This window comes from Notolepis coatsorum (assembly GCF_963971535.1).
Source record: "Notolepis coatsorum genome assembly, chromosome: 4".
Lineage (NCBI taxonomy): Eukaryota > Metazoa > Chordata > Actinopteri > Aulopiformes > Paralepididae > Notolepis > Notolepis coatsorum.
The window spans coordinates 4,687,214-4,708,227 of NC_140168.1; the positions used below are offsets into that span (position 1 = coordinate 4,687,214).

Genomic DNA, 21,014 nt, shown 5'->3' on the forward strand with positions numbered 1-21,014 from the left:
AATAAACACTGTTAGGACTGTCTGACTCTTATTAATAAACACTGTTAGGACTATCTGACTCTTATTAATAAACACTGCAGACAGATTCTGGTGCAGTGTGTTACTACAGTTTGGACCATGTATACCATCATCACAATTACTACTGTCTGATTGAATCCTGCCACTCACTACTGTTCACTACTACTACTACTGTTATCACTATTTTCATTACTACTTTATACTTTTTTCTGTATTCTATTATTATTATACCTTTTCTACCTGTACCCCCCCCATGCTGCTATGGCACTTGCATTTCTCCAAGGGGATTAATAAAGGAACACTCGACTTGACACTTGACTTGACTAATGGGGAAGAAGCAACAGGAAGGTGGGCGGGCTCAGTGCCAGTCTTCTCTTGACATGTGCTTTGATAGGACCGTTTTCTGCAGTAAGATGATGATGATTTATGATATGCCGTTTGACCTTTGTCACTTTCTGTGAGGATCTGAAGGCTTTCCTGCTGCATCGCAGAGGGTCAAAAACGTCAAGCCACGGCAGAACTGTTGATTTAGCAACAATGTAACCTTTCTTTAATGAATTAAACCCCGGGGGGGGGGGGAAACAACACACAAACACACTTATTACACGCACGCACTGCTGCTAACAACATATACCTTGTATTGTATAGTTTGTATAGCTAGAATATACGTTGTGTATTATGTTTAAATCAAATCAAATCAAATGTATTTGTAAGGCCCGACAACACACGTTAATGTCCCCATGGGCCGGACACGTCTTCTTTAAACAAGTCAAGAAGAAACATCACAATAAATCAAGAACAAAACAAAAACACCATAAAGTAATTTTTTTTTTAAATTAATACAAATAAATGAATGCAACACTCCCAGACATACCCCACGCGAAGGTAAGGAAAAACTCACTAAAACCTAGCAATAGGAAAAAATGCACCACAGGCAATGTGGAGTAGAGAAACCTTAGAAGGGCCGTTCAAGGGGGGATCTCCCTTCTTAGATGTCGGTGATAGTAGTGTTGCAGTAAAACAGGCGAAACAGTTGGTAAGCGTGCACTCATATGTGTAATGAAAGACAGATAAGTGCATTAGTTAGTCTATAGTTAGTATAGTTTAGTTTATAGTAAGGATGCTCGATATTGGCTTTTTTTACCGATATACCGATATTGTCCAACTCTTAATTTCCGATACCGATATCAACCGATATCACATTTTAATGCCGATATCGGCCGATAATATCGGTAGGCCGATAATATCGGACATCATTTCTATAGAAATGTAAATTTTTTTTTTTTTTTTTTGAAAATCGATACCGATATTTTCCGATATCACATTTTAATGCCGATATCGGCCGATAATATCGGTAGGCCGATAATATCGGACATCCCTAGTTTATAGTCTATAGTTTATAGCTATTCATACAGTTAGCATAGCATAGTTTGTATAGATAGAATATACGTTGCATATTATGTTTAGTTTTATAGTATAGTTTTTAGTTTTTAGTTTATAGTTTATTTCTATCTACTACGGTTGAGGAGCCGGGAAAAACAAGCATCTCGTTTTTCTGAATGTACTGTACATTTAAAAAAAAGCTGTGTCAATCGCAATCTGAAAGGACTGACTAATCATCCCCTCTGCTCAGTCTGAATTGGCAACATCCCACACTTGCGTTGTAATGATGATTCCCTCCCTCCTTCCTTATGACCCAGAAAAGGAAAGAACATGTTTCACAACGTCTCTTAAAACCATTTCAGGTGTAGTTCTTTTTTTTTTATAAATTTTTTTTTTCATTATTTCCTCAGAATTCTATGTAGGAATTCGTTAGAATATTCAGTTCTCGGGCGGTCAGGTGGCGTAGCGGAGATTGCGTCCAGCTCACAGCTCCCGGCGTGTCACCAGCTTGGCTGGCCGTTCACACTAATACAATTGGCTGTATTAGAGGGTGGGAAAGCTGGCGGGGTGGGTCCGGGTCGTTGTAAACAGCGACTCCTACAGTTCGGTCGGGGCGCCTGCTCAGCGCGGATAGGATCTAAGGGGGGTAGTGTGATCCTTCCACACGTTACACCCTCTCAGTGAGAGTCCGCGCTGCCAGGTGAAAAGAAGCGGTTGATTGGCTAGACGTGTGTCGGAGGAAGCACGTGATAGCCTCCACTCTCCCAGACCGACTGTAGGGGGTAGAGTGCGCAGCGACCAGGAAGGGGATTGGGAATTGGCATAACGACTAACATTGGGATGGGAGAAAAATCGGAGGAAAAAGGAGGGGGAAAAAGATTAAAAAAAAAAAAAAAAATCAAAAGAATATTCAGTTCTCATGACTTTATTATTTCACCACATGGGTTAAATGGCTGCCAGACATGATGCACTGTGATATATAAATATTCATAGTCTACTCTACAGGTTGTCCTGGACATCTTGTAAGTTCCATGTTACTTATAACTTACAGTATCCTACAGTATAACTTCAGCACTAAGATATATCCCTTGGCTTGTATATGTAATATATTGTAGTAAGGGTGTTTTTTTTATTCTGATTCAGAAACACCACTGTGAAATCCGGGGGGGATTGCAGGCTGTGTAGCAAAGTGGGTTAAAACACCTGCAGCTCAGGGAGAACTATAATATTCGTATACAGACGGTATTACAGTGATCGGTTAACCAGCAATCAAATCACCCCGTGTCAGAAAATGTGATGAAAATGATTTTTAAAATATGTTGCAGAGGACGAGACCGAGGTCCTGGAAAGTGAAACCTCTCTGAGTCGTACAGGTCTTGGGTGTCGATGCATATTTTAAGGCATTTAAATCGAATAATATGAATATATAATTAAGATCATTCATTTTTATCACTCATTTAGACAAAATAATTGCGTATCGCAAATCTCCAAAAGAAATTCCATGATAGAATAAAACTAATGTACCATCAAATTGCTATAATATGGCCCGGCCCTATAGTGCTCTCGTGGAACGCCTCTCGGCCAATCCGATCGCTGGAGCTGAACCACCGCAATCGTCAACCAGTATCGGTATCAAAAAAAAAAAAAAAAAAAAAAAAAGGAGACATCCAGCTCTATCTCACACGTCTTCCAAAAATAGCCAAATGATTACAGCGTCTGGATCTCTACACTAATCCTTATATCTTTCCTTAACCATCCGTCACCACCGCCCCCGCGCCCACGCCCTTTGACTCGCGCGAGAGAGAGCGGCGCCCTGAGCCTCTGACGGCCGCGCCGCTGTGCCACCCCGGAGTGATTTATTAGAGGTTAGCGCCGGCCCTAAAGGTCGACCAGGCTGCTCAACCAATCGTTTCCAAGTGTCAACCCTTCAGTTTCTCTGCTAAATCAGGCGGTTGGCGGGCGTCTCTCTCTCTCTCTCTCTCTCTCTCTCTCTCTCTCTCTCTCTCTCTCTCTCTCTCTCTCTCTCTCTCTCTCTCTCTCTCTACTTGAGGTGCAGGCAATCTGGGCTCCTCTGCGTGCGTGCGTGAGAGCAGAGAGCCGCGTCTGTGGGAATACTGCGCGTCCGATGACTATATTTCCCTCAAGTATCTTGCAGCAGTTCCTGCTTTTGAAATAAATCTGAATAATCACATGGAAATAGGTTGTGCAATGTTATGATAATTGCACTGTGTCGAGTGAGTGCGCCTGTGTGTGTCTGTGTGTGTGTGTGTGTGTGTGTGTGTGTCTGTGTGTGTGTGTGTGTGTGTGTGTGTGTACTGTAAAAGCGACAAGAGAAACACAGAGCTTGTTTCTATGTATAGTAGGTAGCAGTGGTGGAAGAAGTACCGTACATGGTTCCTGGACTTAAGTAAAAGTAGAAATAACCAGATACAATAGTACCCTGGTAAAAAGTAAAAGTCCTCCATTCCAAATTCTACTTAAGTACAAGTTGAGAAGTATTTGATATTGAATGTAGTATGCATTCTACATGATGTGTGTATTCCATGTGCATGGGAGCATTCAACCCTCAATCCATTGACCTCTATGGGCTGTGTTAAAGTGGTATGTGGTCCAGTTCTGCTGCTCTGATTAAAGGTTATGTTAAAGTGGTATGTGGTCCAGTTCTGCTGCTCTGATTACAGGTTATGTTAAAGTGGTATGTGGTCCAGTTATGCTGCTCTGATTAAAGGTCATGTTAAAGTGGTGTGTGGTCCAGTTATGCTGCTCTGATTAAAGGTTATGTTAAAGTGGTATGTGGTCCAGCTCTGCTGCTCTGATTAAAGGTTATGTTAAAGTGGTACGTGGTCCAGTTCTGCTGCTCTGATTAAAGGTTATATTAAAGTGGTATGTGGTCCAGTTCTGCTGCTCTGATTAAAGGTTATGTTAAAGTGGTACAGTATGTGGTCCAGTTATGCTGCTCTGATTAAAGGTTGTGTTAAAGTGGTATGTGGTCCAGTTATGCTGCTCTGATTAAAGGTTATGTTAAAGTGGTACAGTATGTGGTCCAGTTATGCTGCTCTGATTAAAGGTTATGTTAAAGTGGTATGTGGTCCAGTTCTGCGGCTCTGATTAAAGGTCATGTTAAGTGGTATGTGGTCCAGTTATGCTGCTCTGATTAAAGGTTGTGTTAAAGTGGTATGTGGTCCAGTTCTGCTGCTCTGATTAAAGGTTATGTTAAAGTGGTGTGTGGTCCAGTTATGCTGCTCTGATTAAAGGTCATGTTAAAGTGGTATGTGGTCCAGTTATGCTGCTCTGATTAAAGGTTATGTTAAAGTGGTATGTGGTCCAGTTATGCTGCTCTGATTAAAGGTTATGTTAAAGTGGTATGTGGTCCAGTTATGCTGCTCTGATTAAAGGTTATGTTAAAGTGGTATGTGGTCCAGTTATGCTGCTCTGATTAAAGGTCATGTTAAAGTGGTATGTGGTCCAATTATGCTGCTCTGATTAAAGGTTATGTTAAAGTGGTATGTGGTCCAGTTCTGCTGCTCTGATTAAAGGTTATGTTAAAGTGGTATGTGGTCCAGTTCTGCTGCTCTGATTAAAGGTTATATTAAAGTGGTATGTGGTCCAGTTCTGCTGCTCTGATTAAAGGTTGTGTTAAAGTGGTATGTGGTCCAGTTATGCTGCTCTGATTAAAGGTTATGTTAAAGTGGTACAGTATGTGGTCCAGTTATGCTGCTCTGATTAAAGGTTATGTTAAAGTGGTATGTGGTCCAGTTCTGCGGCTCTGATTAAAGGTCATGTTAAGTGGTATGTGGTCCAGTTATGCTGCTCTGATTAAAGGTTGTGTTAAAGTGGTATGTGGTCCAGTTCTGCTGCTCTGATTAAAGGTTATGTTAAAGTGGTGTGTGGTCCAGTTCTGCTGCTCTGATTAAAGGTTATGTTAAAGTGGTATGTGGTCCAGTTATGCTGCTCTGATTAAAGGTTGTGTTAAAGTGGTATGTGGTCCAGTTATACTGCTCTGATTAAAGGTTATGTTAAAGTGGTGTGTGGTCCAGTTCTGCTGCTCTGATTAAAGGTTATGTTAAAGTGGTATGTGGTCCAGTTATGCTGCTCTGATTAAAGGTTGTGTTAAAGTGGTATGTGGTCCAGTTATACTGCTCTGATTAAAGGTTATGTTAAAGTGGTGTGTGGTCCAGTTCTGCTGCTCTGATTAAAGGTTATGTTAAAGTGGTATGTGGTTATGCTGCTCTGATTACATCCTGTTGTTGTTGTTGTTGTTGTTGTTGTTGTTGTTGTTGTCAGGCTTCAAATGTGAAAGTACATACTATTCTATACTTTATATGATATAGGCTACATGTTTGCCATGTTTTCTATGCAAACTATTTTTCTTCAAATTAACTAGTAACTGATGGGTTGAGATAAATGTAGTGGAGTAAAAAGTACAATATTTCCATTGAAATGTAGTGGAGTAAAAGTACAAAGTAAAGAACACATACCTCACACATGTACTTAAGTGCAGTACTTGAGTAAAAATACTCCACCACTGTATTAGTTGCACACGATAGGGGCGACAGTGGCTAGACAGTGGGAGGTAGAGCAGTCGTCTGGTAATCCGGAGGTTCCCGCTCCTCCCAGTGTGTCGAAGTGTCCTTGAGCAAGACACCTAATAACTAGGGATGCTCGATATTGGCTTTTTTACCGATACCGATATACCGATATTGTCCAACTCTTAATTTCCGATACCGATATCAACCGATATCACATTTTAATGTCGATATCGGCCGATAATATCGGACATCATTTATATAGAAATGTAAAAAAAAATATATATATTTTTTTTGAAAACCGATTCCGATATTTTCCGATATCACATTTTAATGCCGATATCGGCCGATAATATCGGTAGGCCGATAATATCGGACATCACTACTAATAACCCCTAACTGCTCCCGATGAGCAGGCTGGCACCTTGCGTGGTCGCCTCCGCCGTCGGTGTGTGAATGTGTGAGTGAACGGGTAAAATGTGAGGAAGAAATTGTAAAGCGCTTTGGATAAAATAATCATATATAATATATATATTTTTTGTATCAACTCAGTAGATCATCCTCCATGTGTGTGTGGTTTTACAAAGTATACACAATGGGAAAGCATTAAACCAATCATCCGTCTAAACCTCGTGACTCTATTCGCCCTCAAATCTGTGTTCGTTTTTTTTTCATCTGCTGAAAAGTTGGGTTTTTGGAGTTACGAGGTTTTGTCCCGCCAGCAGCCATTTGCTATTGACCGTACACACACGCATGCATGCCTATCTGAACCCAGCTCATTGCTCTCCCCCCCCCCTCCCCCCCCTACTACAGATGTGCAACATCCCCTACCTGAGCACACAGCTTGACCTCCTCCTGACCCTGAGGGAGCTCCCAATCAGCATGAACGACCTTCAGCCTGTGAGTATCCCCTCCCCCCCCCCCGCTCATCACGGAGTCCGGGCACGCGTCGTGGAATCAAAACAAAGTTTCAGCGGCATGAGGCGCGTCTGGCACGTCGTCTGAAAAGGTTAAAACCACCGTCTCTCTCTCTCTCTCTCTCTCTCTCTGCCAGACGGCATGAAACGTGGAAATGCAAATGTGTTTTATATAACGCAAACGCTAATGTTCGGATATGTCGCGCCTTTGGACGTGAACGGGGAGAAGAAGGGAGGCGGCGGTGGTAATACGCGGAGAAAGATTGTCTGCATTTTTGGTTTTGTAATTTCTGTGTTTGAAGTCCTATTATGCGCCGAATGCGCGGAGCACTTTAACAAGACGTCTGTCTTCATCTGAGATAGAAGGAAGGAATTATCTTCCATTAAATGGCCGTCCCTTTTCCTGTTGATGTACTTTAATGTCTTCAGTATTCATAGCTCTGTCAGAACCACAGACACGGCCTCTCGTGTTATTCTGGTCACACACGCTGTTCTTCTTTCTGTCTTCTCTCTGTTTCTTTCTGTCTTCTTTCTGTTTCTTTCTGTTTTCTTTCTGTTTTCTTTCTGTTTTTCTGTTTTCTTTCTGTTTTCTTTCTGTTTTTCTGTTTTCTTTCTTTTTTCTTTCTGTTTTCTTTCTGTCTTTCTGTTTTTCCTTCTGTTTCCTTTCTGTTTTCTTTCTGTCTTCTTTCTGTTTTCTTTCTGTTTTCTTTTTTCTTTCAGTTTTTCTTTCTGTCTTTCTTTCTGTCTTCTTTCAGTTTTTCTTTCTGTTTTCTTTCTGTTTTCTTTCAGTTTTTTCTTCTGTTTTCTTTCTGTTTTCTTTCTGTTTTCTTTCTGTTTTCTTTCTGTTTTTCTCTTTTCTTTCTGTCTTCTTTCTGTTTTCTTTCTGTTTTTTTCTGTTTCCTTTCTGTTTCCTTTCTGTCTTCTTTCTGTTTTCTTTCTGTTTTCTTTTTTCTTTCTGTCTTTCTTTCTGTTTTCTTTCTGTCTTCTTTCAGTTTTCTTTCAGTTTTCTTTCCGTCTTCTTTCAGTTTCCCCCCCCTCTCCATCATTCTTCTCTGCCACACGGCAGACAACACAACACCACTGTGCTTTTGAGACGATCACGACAGACAACGACGGATGAATCTCGAGATGCGGACCTTCTGACGATGACGTCATCGACGTGCAGTTTTCGAAAACGAGAGAAAACAGCCCCCCCCCCCCCCAAAAAAAAGAAGAAAGTTAGCCGTTGATAACGGTTGTAAACGGTTGCATTAATAAAAACCAAACAAAAACAAAAGATTTTTTAGTACAGCAAACTCCCCCGAGACTCAAACTGTCTGAGGCAGTTTATAAGAAAATATCCCTCCTGTCTCTACCTCCAAAAGGGGGTAGAATTGCACTCGGAGAGAGAGAGAGAGAGAGAGAGATGCTCCGGCACGCAGCGACCTACGAACCCGCCCTCCGCTCATGAATATTTAACGGGGGAGACGTCGCAGGTAGACTGAGTGAGGAGACTCATTATAGCGCGGCTGCGGTCGGACTTGACCCCCGTCGGACCTGCTGGAGACGTTGCCGTCTCTGGTCCTCACTCACTACACATGAACACACCTGAGACGGAAGGTCTCACCTCAATCTGTGCCTGTCGGCCGATCCTGGAACAGGTTGAGAAGAATTCAGCGGCGCGGCTCCTTACTTAGCCGGCTTTGCACCCCGTCTGTCTGCCGGGTCTGAGCCGAAGCACAACGGTGTGAGAATGCAGAAGACGTTTAGTGTGTGCTTACAGAGATAATGACACACACACACACACACGCACGCACGCACGCACGCACGCACGCACGCACGCACGCACGCACGCACACACACACACACACACACACACACACGGCTCCAGAACTCGAGGACTATTAGGAATGTCTGACCACGAAGTGTGTCTGACTCTTAACGGGGTCATCCCTATATTCCCCGGGTTCTATGTTCCCCGCTTTAAAATTTTTTTTTTAAGGGTTCTATGTTCCCCCATCCGCAAAAGGGTTCTATGTTCCCCGGGTCCTATGTTCCCCCTATGTTTCCCATGTTCCAAAAGGGTTCTATGTTCCCCGGGTCCCTCTTAACCACCAAAACATGCACGGAGACTACAGTATAACTAACTGATACGATATACAACGTATGACGTATATCATGCCAGTTAGGGTACCTTGTGTATACCGCTTACTTTTACTCTTTGTGACGGAGTGGCTCCGCGTCACGGACTGTGAGCAGCGCGTACGCACACACGCGTGTACTGTACGCACACACGCATACACACACCAAACATTCACCATTCCCTTCTGTTATTTACTGAGAACGTCAAACCCCCCCCCCCCCCATCATTAATTTCTTTTACCGCCAGTAGCCCACCGAAGGGTGCACACACCTGGGAGTGCTACATTCATTCATCTCATCATGCACACATTCCTTTATATATTTATTAGATTATCATGGTTGGGGTTTTTATCAGTGTTTCTATTTGCTGGGTAGATTGAAGTGAATTGATGTGTGGCCACACCTGTGTATGACGTGTTAATTAATGATGTGTGGCACCTGTGTATGACGTGTTAATTAATGATGTGTGGCACCTGTGTAGGGCGTGTTAATTAATGATGTGTGGCACCTGTGTAGGGCGTGTTAATTAATGATGTGTGGCACCTGTGTATGACGTGTTAATTAATGATGTGTGGCCGCACCTGTGTATGACGTGTTAATTAATGATGTGTGGCCGCACCTGTGTATGACGTGTTAATTAATGATGTGTGGCCGCACCTGTGTATGACGTGTTAATTAATGATGTGTGGCCGCACCTGTGTATGACGTGTTAATTAATGATGTGTGGCCGCACCTGTGTATGACGTGTTAATTAATGATGTGTGGCCGCACCTGTGTATGACGTGTTAATTAATGATGTGTGGCCGCACCTGTGTATGACGTGTTAATTAATGATGTGTGGCACCTGTGTATGACGTGTTAATTAATGATGTGTGGCCGCACCTGTGTAGGACGTGTTAATTAATGATGTGTGGCACCTGTGTATGACGTGTTAATTAATGATGTGTGGCCGCACCTGTGTAGGACGTGTTAATTAATGATGTGTGGCCGCACCTGTGTATGACGTGTTAATTAATGATGTGTGGCCGCACCTGTGTATGACGTGTTAATTAATGATGTGTGGCACCTGTGTATGACGTGTTAATTAATGATGTGTGGCCGCACCTGTGTAGGACGTGTTAATTAATGATGTGTGGCACCTGTGTAGGACGTGTTAATTAATGATGTGTGGCACCTGTGTAGGACGTGTTAATTAATGATGTGTGGCCACACCTGTGTAGGACGTGTTAATTAATGATGTGTGGCACCTGTGTAGGGCGTGTTAATTAATGATGTGTAGCCGCACCTGTGTAGGACGTGTTAATTAATGATGTGTGGTCGCACCTGTGTATGACGTGTTAATTAATGATGTGTAGCCGCACCTGTGTATGACGTGTTAATTAATGATGTGTGGCACCTGTGTATGACGTGTTAATTAATGATGTGTGGTCGCACCTGTGTAGGACGTGTTAATTAATGATGTGTGGCACCTGTGTATGACGTGTTAATTAATGATGTGTGGCACCTGTGTATGACGTGTTAATTAATGATGTGTGGCACCTGTGTATGACGTGTTAATTAATGATGTGTGGCCGCACCTGTGTATGACGTGTTAATTAATGATGTGTGGCCACACCTGTGTAGCACGTGTTAATTAATGATGTGTGGCACCTGTGTAGGACGTGTTAATTAATGATGTGTGGCACCTGTGTATGACGTGTTAATTAATGATGTGTGGCACCTGTGTATGACGTGTTAATTAATGATGTGTGGCACCTGTGTATGACGTGTTAATTAATGATGTGTGGCACCTGTGTATGACGTGTTAATTAATGATGTGTGGCACCTGTGTAGGACGTGTTAATTAATGATGTGTGGCCGCACCTGTGTATGCCGTGTTAATTAATGATGTGTGGCACCCGTGTGAAGCCTGATGTGAGGCTATACCAGGTGTACATGAGGGCCGTTTTGGCCGAGCAGAGGGGTCTTCAACCTGCTCAGTTACGAAGTAGGTAACATGGTGAAGCTCCGTAAGTGTTTTTTTTTTATCCACTTTTTCTCCCATTTTCTATATTTTCTCCCATCCCAATTTCGTAACATCCAATTCAACCCTCCCCTGTCACGAACGCTGTTTCCTGCCTCCCACAAGCCGGCTGCAATGTGGACTAAGTCATACATAGCACAAGCTCCCTCCGGTACTCGAGGTAACAGCAGTCGCATCTTTTCACCTGCGCAGCTCGATCTCTCAGTGGCGAGGAGTAACGCGTGGGAGGCTCACGCTGCCCCCGACACTTCCTGATTCTACTGCGCAGGCGCACCAACCGACCTGTAGGAGTCGCTGTCCACAACGCCCGATCCCCACCCATCAGTTTCCCACCCCCTAATACGGCCAATGTGTATTAGTACGGACGACCAGCTAAACTGAAAGCAAATGTGGAGTCAGTTCGAGCCCAGCGTCTCCAGCATTTTGTGGCGAGCGCTTTGCCCACTACGCCACGTAGCCGCCCTAAGCTCCGTAAGTGTTTAGTTAGTTCTGTTTATTATTGTGAGTTATTGTGGAACTCATTTTGTATTGTATTGTATAGTATAGTGTATTTTTGTTTTGTGTTTCCGCTTGTGTCACTTTTTGTAAATTAATGTCACCCCTGCCCCGTGGGAGGCCGGCGACTAAATAACACCAACCGTACTTTTTCCGACTACGCCATTGTTTGTGTGAGTTTCCAAGGAGTTCTCGAGAGAACCCCGCCACACTCTTACTCACAGTATGTATTCATATTCAAATTCTTTATTGCCTATACTTATTGTAACGTATAATATACCCGATAGAAGGGCATCATTTATTAATATTGTTTCCACTGTTTATTCTTCTCATTATTCTTATATTCAGGTAAAATTGTATTGCCTATATTTATGTCTTTCAACTATTACCCTGCCCGTACCTGTACCTCCCCTCCCCCCTCCCCCATGCTGCTATGATGCTTGAATTTCCCCCAAGGGGATCAATAAAGGATTATCTTATCTTATCTTATATACGAGTGATTATAATACCCCCTTGCATGTCACACTTTTCAGTAATTTAAGTTATAATATACACATTTTGTAAAACGTGTTGCTCTTGGGCACGGAGAGGTGTGTGTGTGTGTGTGTGTGTGTGTGTGTGTGTGTGTGTGTGTGTGTGTGTGTGTGCGCGCGCGCATGTGTGTGTGTGCATGCACGCTGTTGAGCTTTTAATTGATTTATCAATACTTCTTTGTTTGCTGCGCTGTTTGCATCTGTTTTAGTTTCACCTTCATGGCAAAGTTGTAACGATCTCCCCGTTTAGTTGACACTGGGGAAACAGTTGCTTAGCCCACAGAGCAAAGAGGAATGTGTTTAAAGCTGAAGGATGTGCCTGTATGCGCTGTGTTCACTCTGCAGTCCAGAAGGTCAAGGATGGACACGCTGAAGAGTACCTTCATTAGGTGCAAGCTCAAGTTTCAAGTTCAAGTTTCTTTATTTAATAGTTGTCACACAGAAGTACAGAATACTTTTATACAAAAAAATGCTTCTTTCTGTTACGCTCCAGAGACAGTGCTAGACAAAAATAGATGAGTATAAAATAAAAGAAGTATAGCAAGTATAAAATATAAGTCACGTACGTAGACACAAGTGTTCAGTATGTACATATGTATACAATGTTCAATGCAGAGTAGAAGTAACTGAGTTACCATACAATATACTATACAATACTAATATACAATATACTATACAATATACTATATAGTGCAAAGCAGAAATGGGATGAGGTACAATTTAGGTACACTTTACAGTAAGGTGTACTGAGGTATGGGTTGTAGTGCAAATCCTTTACCAATAAATATAAAGAGTGTTTAGGTGTTCTAAAGTGTGTAGAGTGGGTGCTGCAGTGAGTTGTTTGTTTAAAGTGAGTGTGTACGTGTGGGTGTGTGTGCTGTGAGTGCATTTGATGGTTGTTACACAGTGTTATTGTTCGTTGAGCATCCTGATGGCCTGGGGATAGAAGCTTCTTCTGAGTCTTTCTGTGCTTGCCATGAGACTCCCTTAGAATGGAGATATTTTCACTTTGATACGGATTAGATTCGATTCGATTCAAATGTATTGTCATCATACAGCACAAGTACAGAACAACAAAAATAAGTTTGGCATCTAGTGCAAATGTAGCAGTAAAGTGCAATAGTGATATACAATGTACAGGTGATTAAACTGGGTATATAAGATATATAAATTAGTACTACTGAGTAATAGTGCCAATCAGATGTATGTACAGAGTTGTAGTATTAATATGTACAGTGATGCAGCAGCATAACTAGTAAGAGTAGGTAAGGGCTGTGTAGATATATATATATATATTTATATAGTATCTATGTAACAAGGCTTATATGCAGGTATGTACAGACAGATAAGAATAAATATATCTATGTAGTATATACTGCATTATTGAACATGCTATCATGTTACGGGTTACATGCTACATGCAGGTGTATAAGTATGTATATAGTAAGGATTATATGCAGCGATATTCAGACAGATATGGATATATATAAATATATGCAGTAAATATATATATATATATGTGGTAAATATAAATGTATATACGGTATATACAGCACTATAGTACATGCAATGGCGAGCGGTCAGCGACATCATCGTTAGGTACACCGTTCACACAGTTCAGCCCCACCGTGCACTGGAGAAAATACTGTGTATTTAATTTTTTTTAATTTCTTTTTGATCTTTTCCCCCTCCTTTTTCCTCCGATTTTCTCCCATCCCAATGTTAGTCGTTATGCCAATTCCCAATCCCCTTCCTGGTCGCTGCGCACTTACCCCCCACAGTCGGTCTGGGAGAGTGGAGGCTATTATCACGTGCTTCCTCCGACACACGTCCAGCCAATCAACCGCTTCTTTTCACCTGGCAGCGCGGACTCTCACTGAGAGGGTGTAACGTGTGGAAGGATCACACTACCCCCCTTAGATCCTATCCGCGCTGAGCAGGCGCCCCGACCGAACTGTAGGGGTCGCTGTTTACAACGACCCGGACCCACCCCGCCAGCTTTCCCACCCTCTAATACTGCCAATTGTATTAGTGTGAACGGCCAGCCAAGCTGGTGACAACCCCGGAGCTGTGAGCTGGATTCGAACAGGCGAGAAAATACTGTGTCTTAAATTAATTTAATTTCAAACATTTATTTAAAGTCGAAAGGCAACTGAGGTTTCCATCATTTACAGTCACGTCGACTCGAGTGTACAGTACACTACACACAGAGTTAAGCAAAACACACAGAGTTAAGCAAAACACACAGAGTTAAGCAAAACACACAGAGTTAAGCAAAACACACAGAGTTAAGCAAAACACACAGAGTTAAGCAAAACACACAGAGTTAAGCAAAACATACAGAGTTAAGCAAAACACACAGAGTTAAGCAAAACACACAGAGTTAAGCAAAACACACAGAGTTAAGCAAAACATACAGAGTTAAGCAAAACACACAGAGTTAAGCAAAACACACAGAGTTAAGCAAAACACACAGAGTTAAGCAAAACACACAGAGTTAAGCAAAACATACAGAGTTAAGCAAAACACACAGAGTTAAGCAAAACACACAGAGTTAAGCAAAACACACAGAGTTAAGCAAAACACACAGAGTTAAGCAAAACACACAGAGTTAAGCAAAACACACAGAGTTAAGCAAAACACACAGAGTTAAGCAAAACACACAGAGTTAAGCAAAACATACAGAGTTAAGCAAAACATACAGAGTTAAGCAAAACACACAGAGTTAAGCAAAACATACAGAGTTAAGCGAAACATACAGAGTTAAGCAAAACATACAGAGTTAAGCAAAACATACAGAGTTAAGCAAAGCAAAACATACAGAGTTAAGCAAAACATACAGAGTTAAGCAAAACATACAGAGTTAAGCGAAACATACAGAGTTAAGCAAAACATACAGAGTTAAGCAAAACACACAGAGTTAAGCAAAACACACAGAGTTAAGCAAAACATACAGAGTTAAGCAAAACATACAGAGTTAATCAAAACATACAGAGTTAATCAAAACATACAGAGTTAATCAAAACATACAGAGTTAAGCAAAACACACAGAGTTAAGCAAAACACACAGAGTTAAGCAAAACACACAGAGTTAAGCAAAACATACAGAGTTAAGCAAAACATACAGAGTTAAGCAAAACATACAGAGTTAAGCAAAACACACAGAGTTAAGCAAAACATACAGAGTTAAGCAAAACATACAGAGTTAAGCGAAACATACAGAGTTAATCAAAACATACAGAGTTAAGCGAAACATACAGAGTTAATCAAAACATACAGAGTTAAGCGAAACATACAGAGTGTTAAGCAAAACATACAGAGTTAAGCTAAGAAAAAGGCCTTATAAAATCACACGGCATATACAATCACAACAATAAGACAAGTAAGGATAACAATCAATCAATTAAAACACGTACAACTTGATTGACAAAGGTTGGAGATCAAGGTTTTAAACTCTGCAACAGAGAGGGGACAATCTTATAGGTGTATAGATAGCTGCTCTCTGGGAATGTTTTGATTTGATTCAAAACAAAAAAGAATGGTTGTTTTTTAACCTTATTTTATTCATTATTATTTTATCTCTCTTAGGTAGTAAGAGAGTTTTAAATGTCATCATGTAAGAAATGGGCAGGACTAGACAAGCTGTGCTCCCTTCTGCCTATTCTCAAACTCATCCATGTTGGTTTTTCTGCGGACGAAGACGGACTTGTTTGTTTACGTCTGTCGCATTCGAGATGAATAAAGATCGAGACTAATCAAATAGGGCACTATTTATTCTATTCCTTTACAATTCATCCATTAATTCTGACCATCAACCTAAATCAACCAGAAGCTCTTCAATATGAGCCTGCGGGACATGAGGGTGCCGGTCCTGTGGAAAACATCATGTCTTGTCGCGGTACCCAAAGCTGGGCGCCCGGCCGAGCTCAACGACTACAGACCGGTGGCCCTCACGTCACACATCATGAAGACACTGGAGAGGCTGCTCCTACACCATCTGAGGCCACAGACTGAACACACCCTTGACCCCCTGCAGTTTGGGTATCGGGAGAGCATCGGGGTGGACGACGCGGTCCTCTACATGCTCCATCGGGCCTACTCCTACCTGGATGAGCCGGGGAGTTATGTTAGGATTATGTTTTTAGATTTTTCGAGCGCTTTTAATACTATTCAACCTCCCATACTAAAAGACAAGCTCAGGAAGATGGGGGTGGATCCCTCCTTCACTTCCTGGATCACAGATTACCTGACAGACCGACCACAGTTTGTCAGAATGGGCAACTGTGTCTCGGAGACAGTGGTCAGCAGCACTGGGGCTCCACAGGGGACTGTTCTCGCTCCGTTCTTGTTCACCCTCTACACGGCAGACTTCACTTACAACTCTGAGTCTTGCCACGTCCAAAAATATTCGGACGACACAGCGATTGTGGCGTGTGTGAGGAAGGGACAGGAGGGAGACTGGACCCACTGGGGACCGTGGTGGAGAGCCGCACTCAGAGCAAGCTGCTGGCCATCATGGGCAATACCAACCACCCTCTCCACCACACCCTGGTGGGGCAGAGCAGCAGTCGCAGCGGACGGCTCATCTCCCTGCACTCACGGACTGAGCGGCACAGGAGGTCCTTTGTCCCCACAGCCATCAGACTGTACAACAGCGTATTATAGTTACACCTGTTTTTACACCTGTTTTTACACCTGTTTTTACATCTGTTTTTACACCTGTTTTTATACACCTGCTTTTATCTAATCACGCTCCTATTTTAATTTTAATTTTAATTTTAATTTTAATATTGATGGGTATGATTTGATTGAATTTTATCATGTACTTATTTTAATTCATGATACAGACATAATGTGTAACTACTGTTTGGGAATGGTCAAATGTCTGTATGCTATGTGAGCTGCGAGATACCCTGAATTTCCCCAAGGGGATTAATAAAGTATCTATCTATCTATCTATCTATCTATCTATCTATCTATCTATCTATCTATCTATCTATCTATCTATCTATCTATCTATCTATCTATCTATCTATCTATCTATCTATCTATCTATCTATCTATCTATCTATCTATCTATCTATCTATCTATCTATCTATCTATCTAAATGAATGTGTGCGACACAGAGCTCTTGGTCGTGTGCGTGAGCTGTTTTTCGTTGGTGAAGGGCCCCTTTAACCCTTTCACTACCACACTACCAAAGGGTTAACCCTTTCACTACCACACTACAGAAGGTTAACCCTTTCACTGTCACACGACAAAGGGTTAACCCTTTCACAACCACACTACAGAAGGTTAAGCCTTTCACTACCACACTACAGAAGGTTAACCTTTCACTACCACACTACAGAAGGTTAACCGTCTGTAGTGTGGTAGTAAAAGGGTTAATCTTCTGTAGTGTGGTAGTGAAAGGTTAACCTTCTGTAGTGTGGTAGTGAAAGGTTAACCTTCCTCAGTGTGGTAGTGAAAGGGTTAACCTTCTGTAGTGAAAGGTTAACCTTCTGTAGTGTGGTAGTGAAAGGTTCACCTTCTGTAGTGTGGTAGTGAAAGGGTTAACCTTCTGTAGTGAAAGGTTAACCTTCTGTAGTGTGGTAGTGAAAGGTTCACCTTCTGTAGTGTGGTAGTGAAAGGGTTAACCTTCTGTAGTGTGGTAGTGAAAGGTTAACCTTCTATAGTGTGGTAGTGAAAGGTTAACCTTCTGTAGTGTGGTAGCGAAAGGTTAACCTTCTGTAGTGTGGTAGTGAAAGGTTAACCTTCTGTAGTGTGGTAGTGAAAGGTTAACCTTCTGTAGTGTGGTAGTGAAAGGTTAACCTTCTGTAGTGTGGTAGTGAAAGGTTAACCGTCTGTAGTGTGGTAGTAAAAGGGTTAATCTTCTGTAGTGTGGTAGTGAAAGGTTAACCTTCTGTAGTGTGGTAGTGAAAGGTTAACCTTCCTCAGTGTGGTAGTGAAAGGGTTAACCTTCTGTAGTGAAAGGTTAACCTTCTGTAGTGTGGTAGTGAAAGGTTCACCTTCTGTAGTGTGGTAGTGAAAGGGTTAACCTTCTGTAGTGTGGTAGTGAAAGGTTAACCTTCTATAGTGTGGTAGTGAAAGGTTAACCTTCTGTAGTGTGGTAGCGAAAGGTTAACCTTCTGTAGTGTGGTAGTGAAAGGTTAACCTTCTGTAGTGTGGTAGTGAAAGGTTAACCTTCTGTAGTGTGGTAGTGAAAGGTTAACCTTCTGTAGTGTGGTAGTGAAAGGTTAACCGTCTGTAGTGTGGTAGTAAAAGGGTTAATCTTCTGTAGTGTGGTAGTGAAAGGTTAACCTTCTGTAGTGTGGTAGTGAAAGGTTAACCTTCCTCAGTGTGGTAGTGAAAGGGTTAACCTTCTGTAGTGAAAGGTTAACCTTCTGTAGTGTGGTAGTGAAAGGTTCACCTTCTGTAGTGTGGTAGTGAAAGGGTTCACCTTCTGTAGTGTGGTAGTGAAAGATTAACCTTCTGTAGTGTGGTAGTGAAAGGGTTAACCTTCTGTAGTGTGATAGTGAAAGGGTTCACCTTCTGTAGTGTGGTAGTGAAAGGTTAACCTTCTGTAGTGTGGTAGTGAAAGGTTATCCTTCTGTAGTGTGGTAGTGAAAGGTTAACCTTCTGTAGTCTGGTAGTGAAAGGTTATCCTTCTGTGGTGTGGTAGTGAAAGGTTATCCTTCTGTAGTGTGGTAGTGAAAGGTTAACCTTCTGTAGTGTGGTAGTGAAAGGTTATCCTTCTGTGGTGTGGTAGCGAAAGGTTAACCTTCTGTAGTGTGGTAGTGAAAGGTTAACCTTCTGTAGTGTGCTAGTGAAAAGGTTAACCTTCTGTAGTGTGATAGCGAAAGGTTAACCTTCTGTAGCGTGGTAGTGAAAGGTTAACCTTCTGTAGTGTGGTAGTGAAAGGGTTAACCTTCTGTAGTGTGGTAGTGAAAAGGTTAACCTTCTGTAGTGTGGTAGTGAAAGGTTAACCTTCTGTAGTGTGGTAGTGAAAAGGTTAACCTTCTGTAGTGTGGTAGTGAAAGGTTAACCTTCTGTAGTGTGGTAGCGAAAGGTTAACCTTCTGTAGTGTGGTAGTGAAAGGTTAACCTTCTGTAGTGTGGTAGTGAAAGGGTTAACCCTCTGTAGTGTGGTAGTGAAAGGTTAACCTTCTGTAGTGTGCTAGTGAAAGGTTAACCTTCTGTAGTGTGCTAGTGAAAAGGTTAACCTTCTGTAGTGTGGTAGTGAAAAGGTTAACCTTCTGTAGTGTGGTAGTGAAAGGTTAACCTTCTGTAGTGTGGTAGTGAAAAGGTTAACCTTCTGTAGTGTGGTAGTGAAAGGTTAACCTTCTGTAGTGTGGTAGTGAAAGGTTAACCTTCTGTAGTGTGGTAGTGAAAGGTTAACCCTCTGTAGTGTGGTAGTGAAAGGTTAACCGTCTGTAGTGTGGTAGTGAAAAGGTTAACCTTCTGTAGTGTGGTAGTGAAAGGTTAACCTTCTGTAGTGTGCTAGTGAAAGGTTAACCTTCTGTAGTGTGGTAGTGAAAAGGTTAACCTTCTGTAGTGTGGTAGTGAAAGGTTAACCTTCTTTAGTGTGGTAGTGAAAGGTTAACCTTCTGTAGTGTGGTAGTGAAAGGGTAACCTTCTGTAGTGTGCTAGTGAAAGGGTTAACCTTCTGTAGTGTGCTAGTGAAAGGTTAACCGTCTGTAGTGTGGTAGTGAAAGGTTATCCTTCTGTAGTGTGGTAGTGCAAGGGTTAACCTTCTGTAGTGTGGTAGTGAAAGGTTATCCTTCTGTAGTGTGGTAGTGAAAGGGTTAACCTTCCTTAGTGTGCTAGTGAAAGGGTTTAAACCCTCTCGCGTAGCTCTGTTGTTTCTCCTGCCACTGGGGACCACCGGCTCTGAACAGCCTCTCGGCTCCAGTGTTCTTACTCTCATGTAATCCTCCGTTCCGTGGTCCTCTGGGCTCCAGCGCGTCTTCTCTCTCCCTCTAATCTCTCGTCTGCTGACAAACCGTCTCTGAAGAAACACGGCGCGCGGATGATATTGAACGTAGTATGCAGCATTTCTACACCATGTGTGTATTCCAGCGCTTGGGAGCATTCAACCCTCAATCCATTGACCTTTATAGGTTATGTTTTTTGATCCACTTTTTCTCCCATTTTCTATTTTTTCTCCCATCCCAATTTCGTATCATCCAATTCAACCCTCCCCTGTCACGAACGCTGTTTCTTGCCTCCCACAAGCCGGCTGCAATGTGGACTAAGTCATACATAGCACAAGTCCCCTCCGGTACTCGAGGTAACAGCAGTCGCATCTTTTCACCTGCGCAGCTCGATCTTTCAGTGGCGAGGAGTAACGCGTGGGAGGCTCACGCTGCCCCCGACACTTCCTGATTCTACTGCGCAGGCGCACCAACCGACCTGTAGGAGTCGCTGTCCACAACGCCCGATCCCCACCCATCAGTTTCCCACCCCCTAATACGGCCAATGTGTATTAGTACGGACGACCAGCTAAACTGAAAACAATGTGGAGAGCTGGATTCGAACATGCGAACCCTAGCGTCTCCACATTGGTGGCGAGTGCCTTGCCCACTACACCACCTAGCCGCCCTCTATAGGTTATGTTAAAGTGGTATGTGGTCAGGGGCGGTCAGGTAGCGAGCGTAGCGGAGATTGCGCTCGTCACCAACGCAGGAGATGCTGGGTTCGATGAGATTGATTGCACCGTAGTCCGGTGACTTAGACACGGAGACACGGAGACGAGGATGGAATAGATACACAAATGACTTCTCTCTCGATGATCATTATTCTAATTTAATCCCTTCGTATTTTACAATAATAAGGCCATGACGTTATGACGACAACAAATCGACAATTGTTAACTCAGTCTCGGGACATAATGATGACAAGGGAATTATTGTATCGGAGAGACTGAATTAAGAGATGCCCAACTCAGCCATTACACGGCCTAAGCTACTTGATTAACACAGAACAAGCAACACACATTTTCACCCAATATGTCCTGGTC

The 21,014-nt window shown here is 42.5% G+C and overlaps 1 protein-coding gene across 1 annotated transcript in view; it reads left to right on the forward strand.

Moving 5' to 3' along the window:
* The window catches only part of LOC311227604 (uncharacterized protein), a gene marked incomplete at its 3' end in the record, with an annotated part of 124,956 nt that overhangs the window by 68,647 nt on the left and 35,295 nt on the right, over positions 1-21,014 (forward strand). Inside the window, exon 11 of the mRNA XM_084313326.1 lies at positions 6,741-6,827. Coding sequence (XP_084169452.1) covers positions 6,741-6,827 — 87 coding nt within the window. The remainder of the gene's footprint in view (positions 1-6,740; positions 6,828-21,014) is intronic.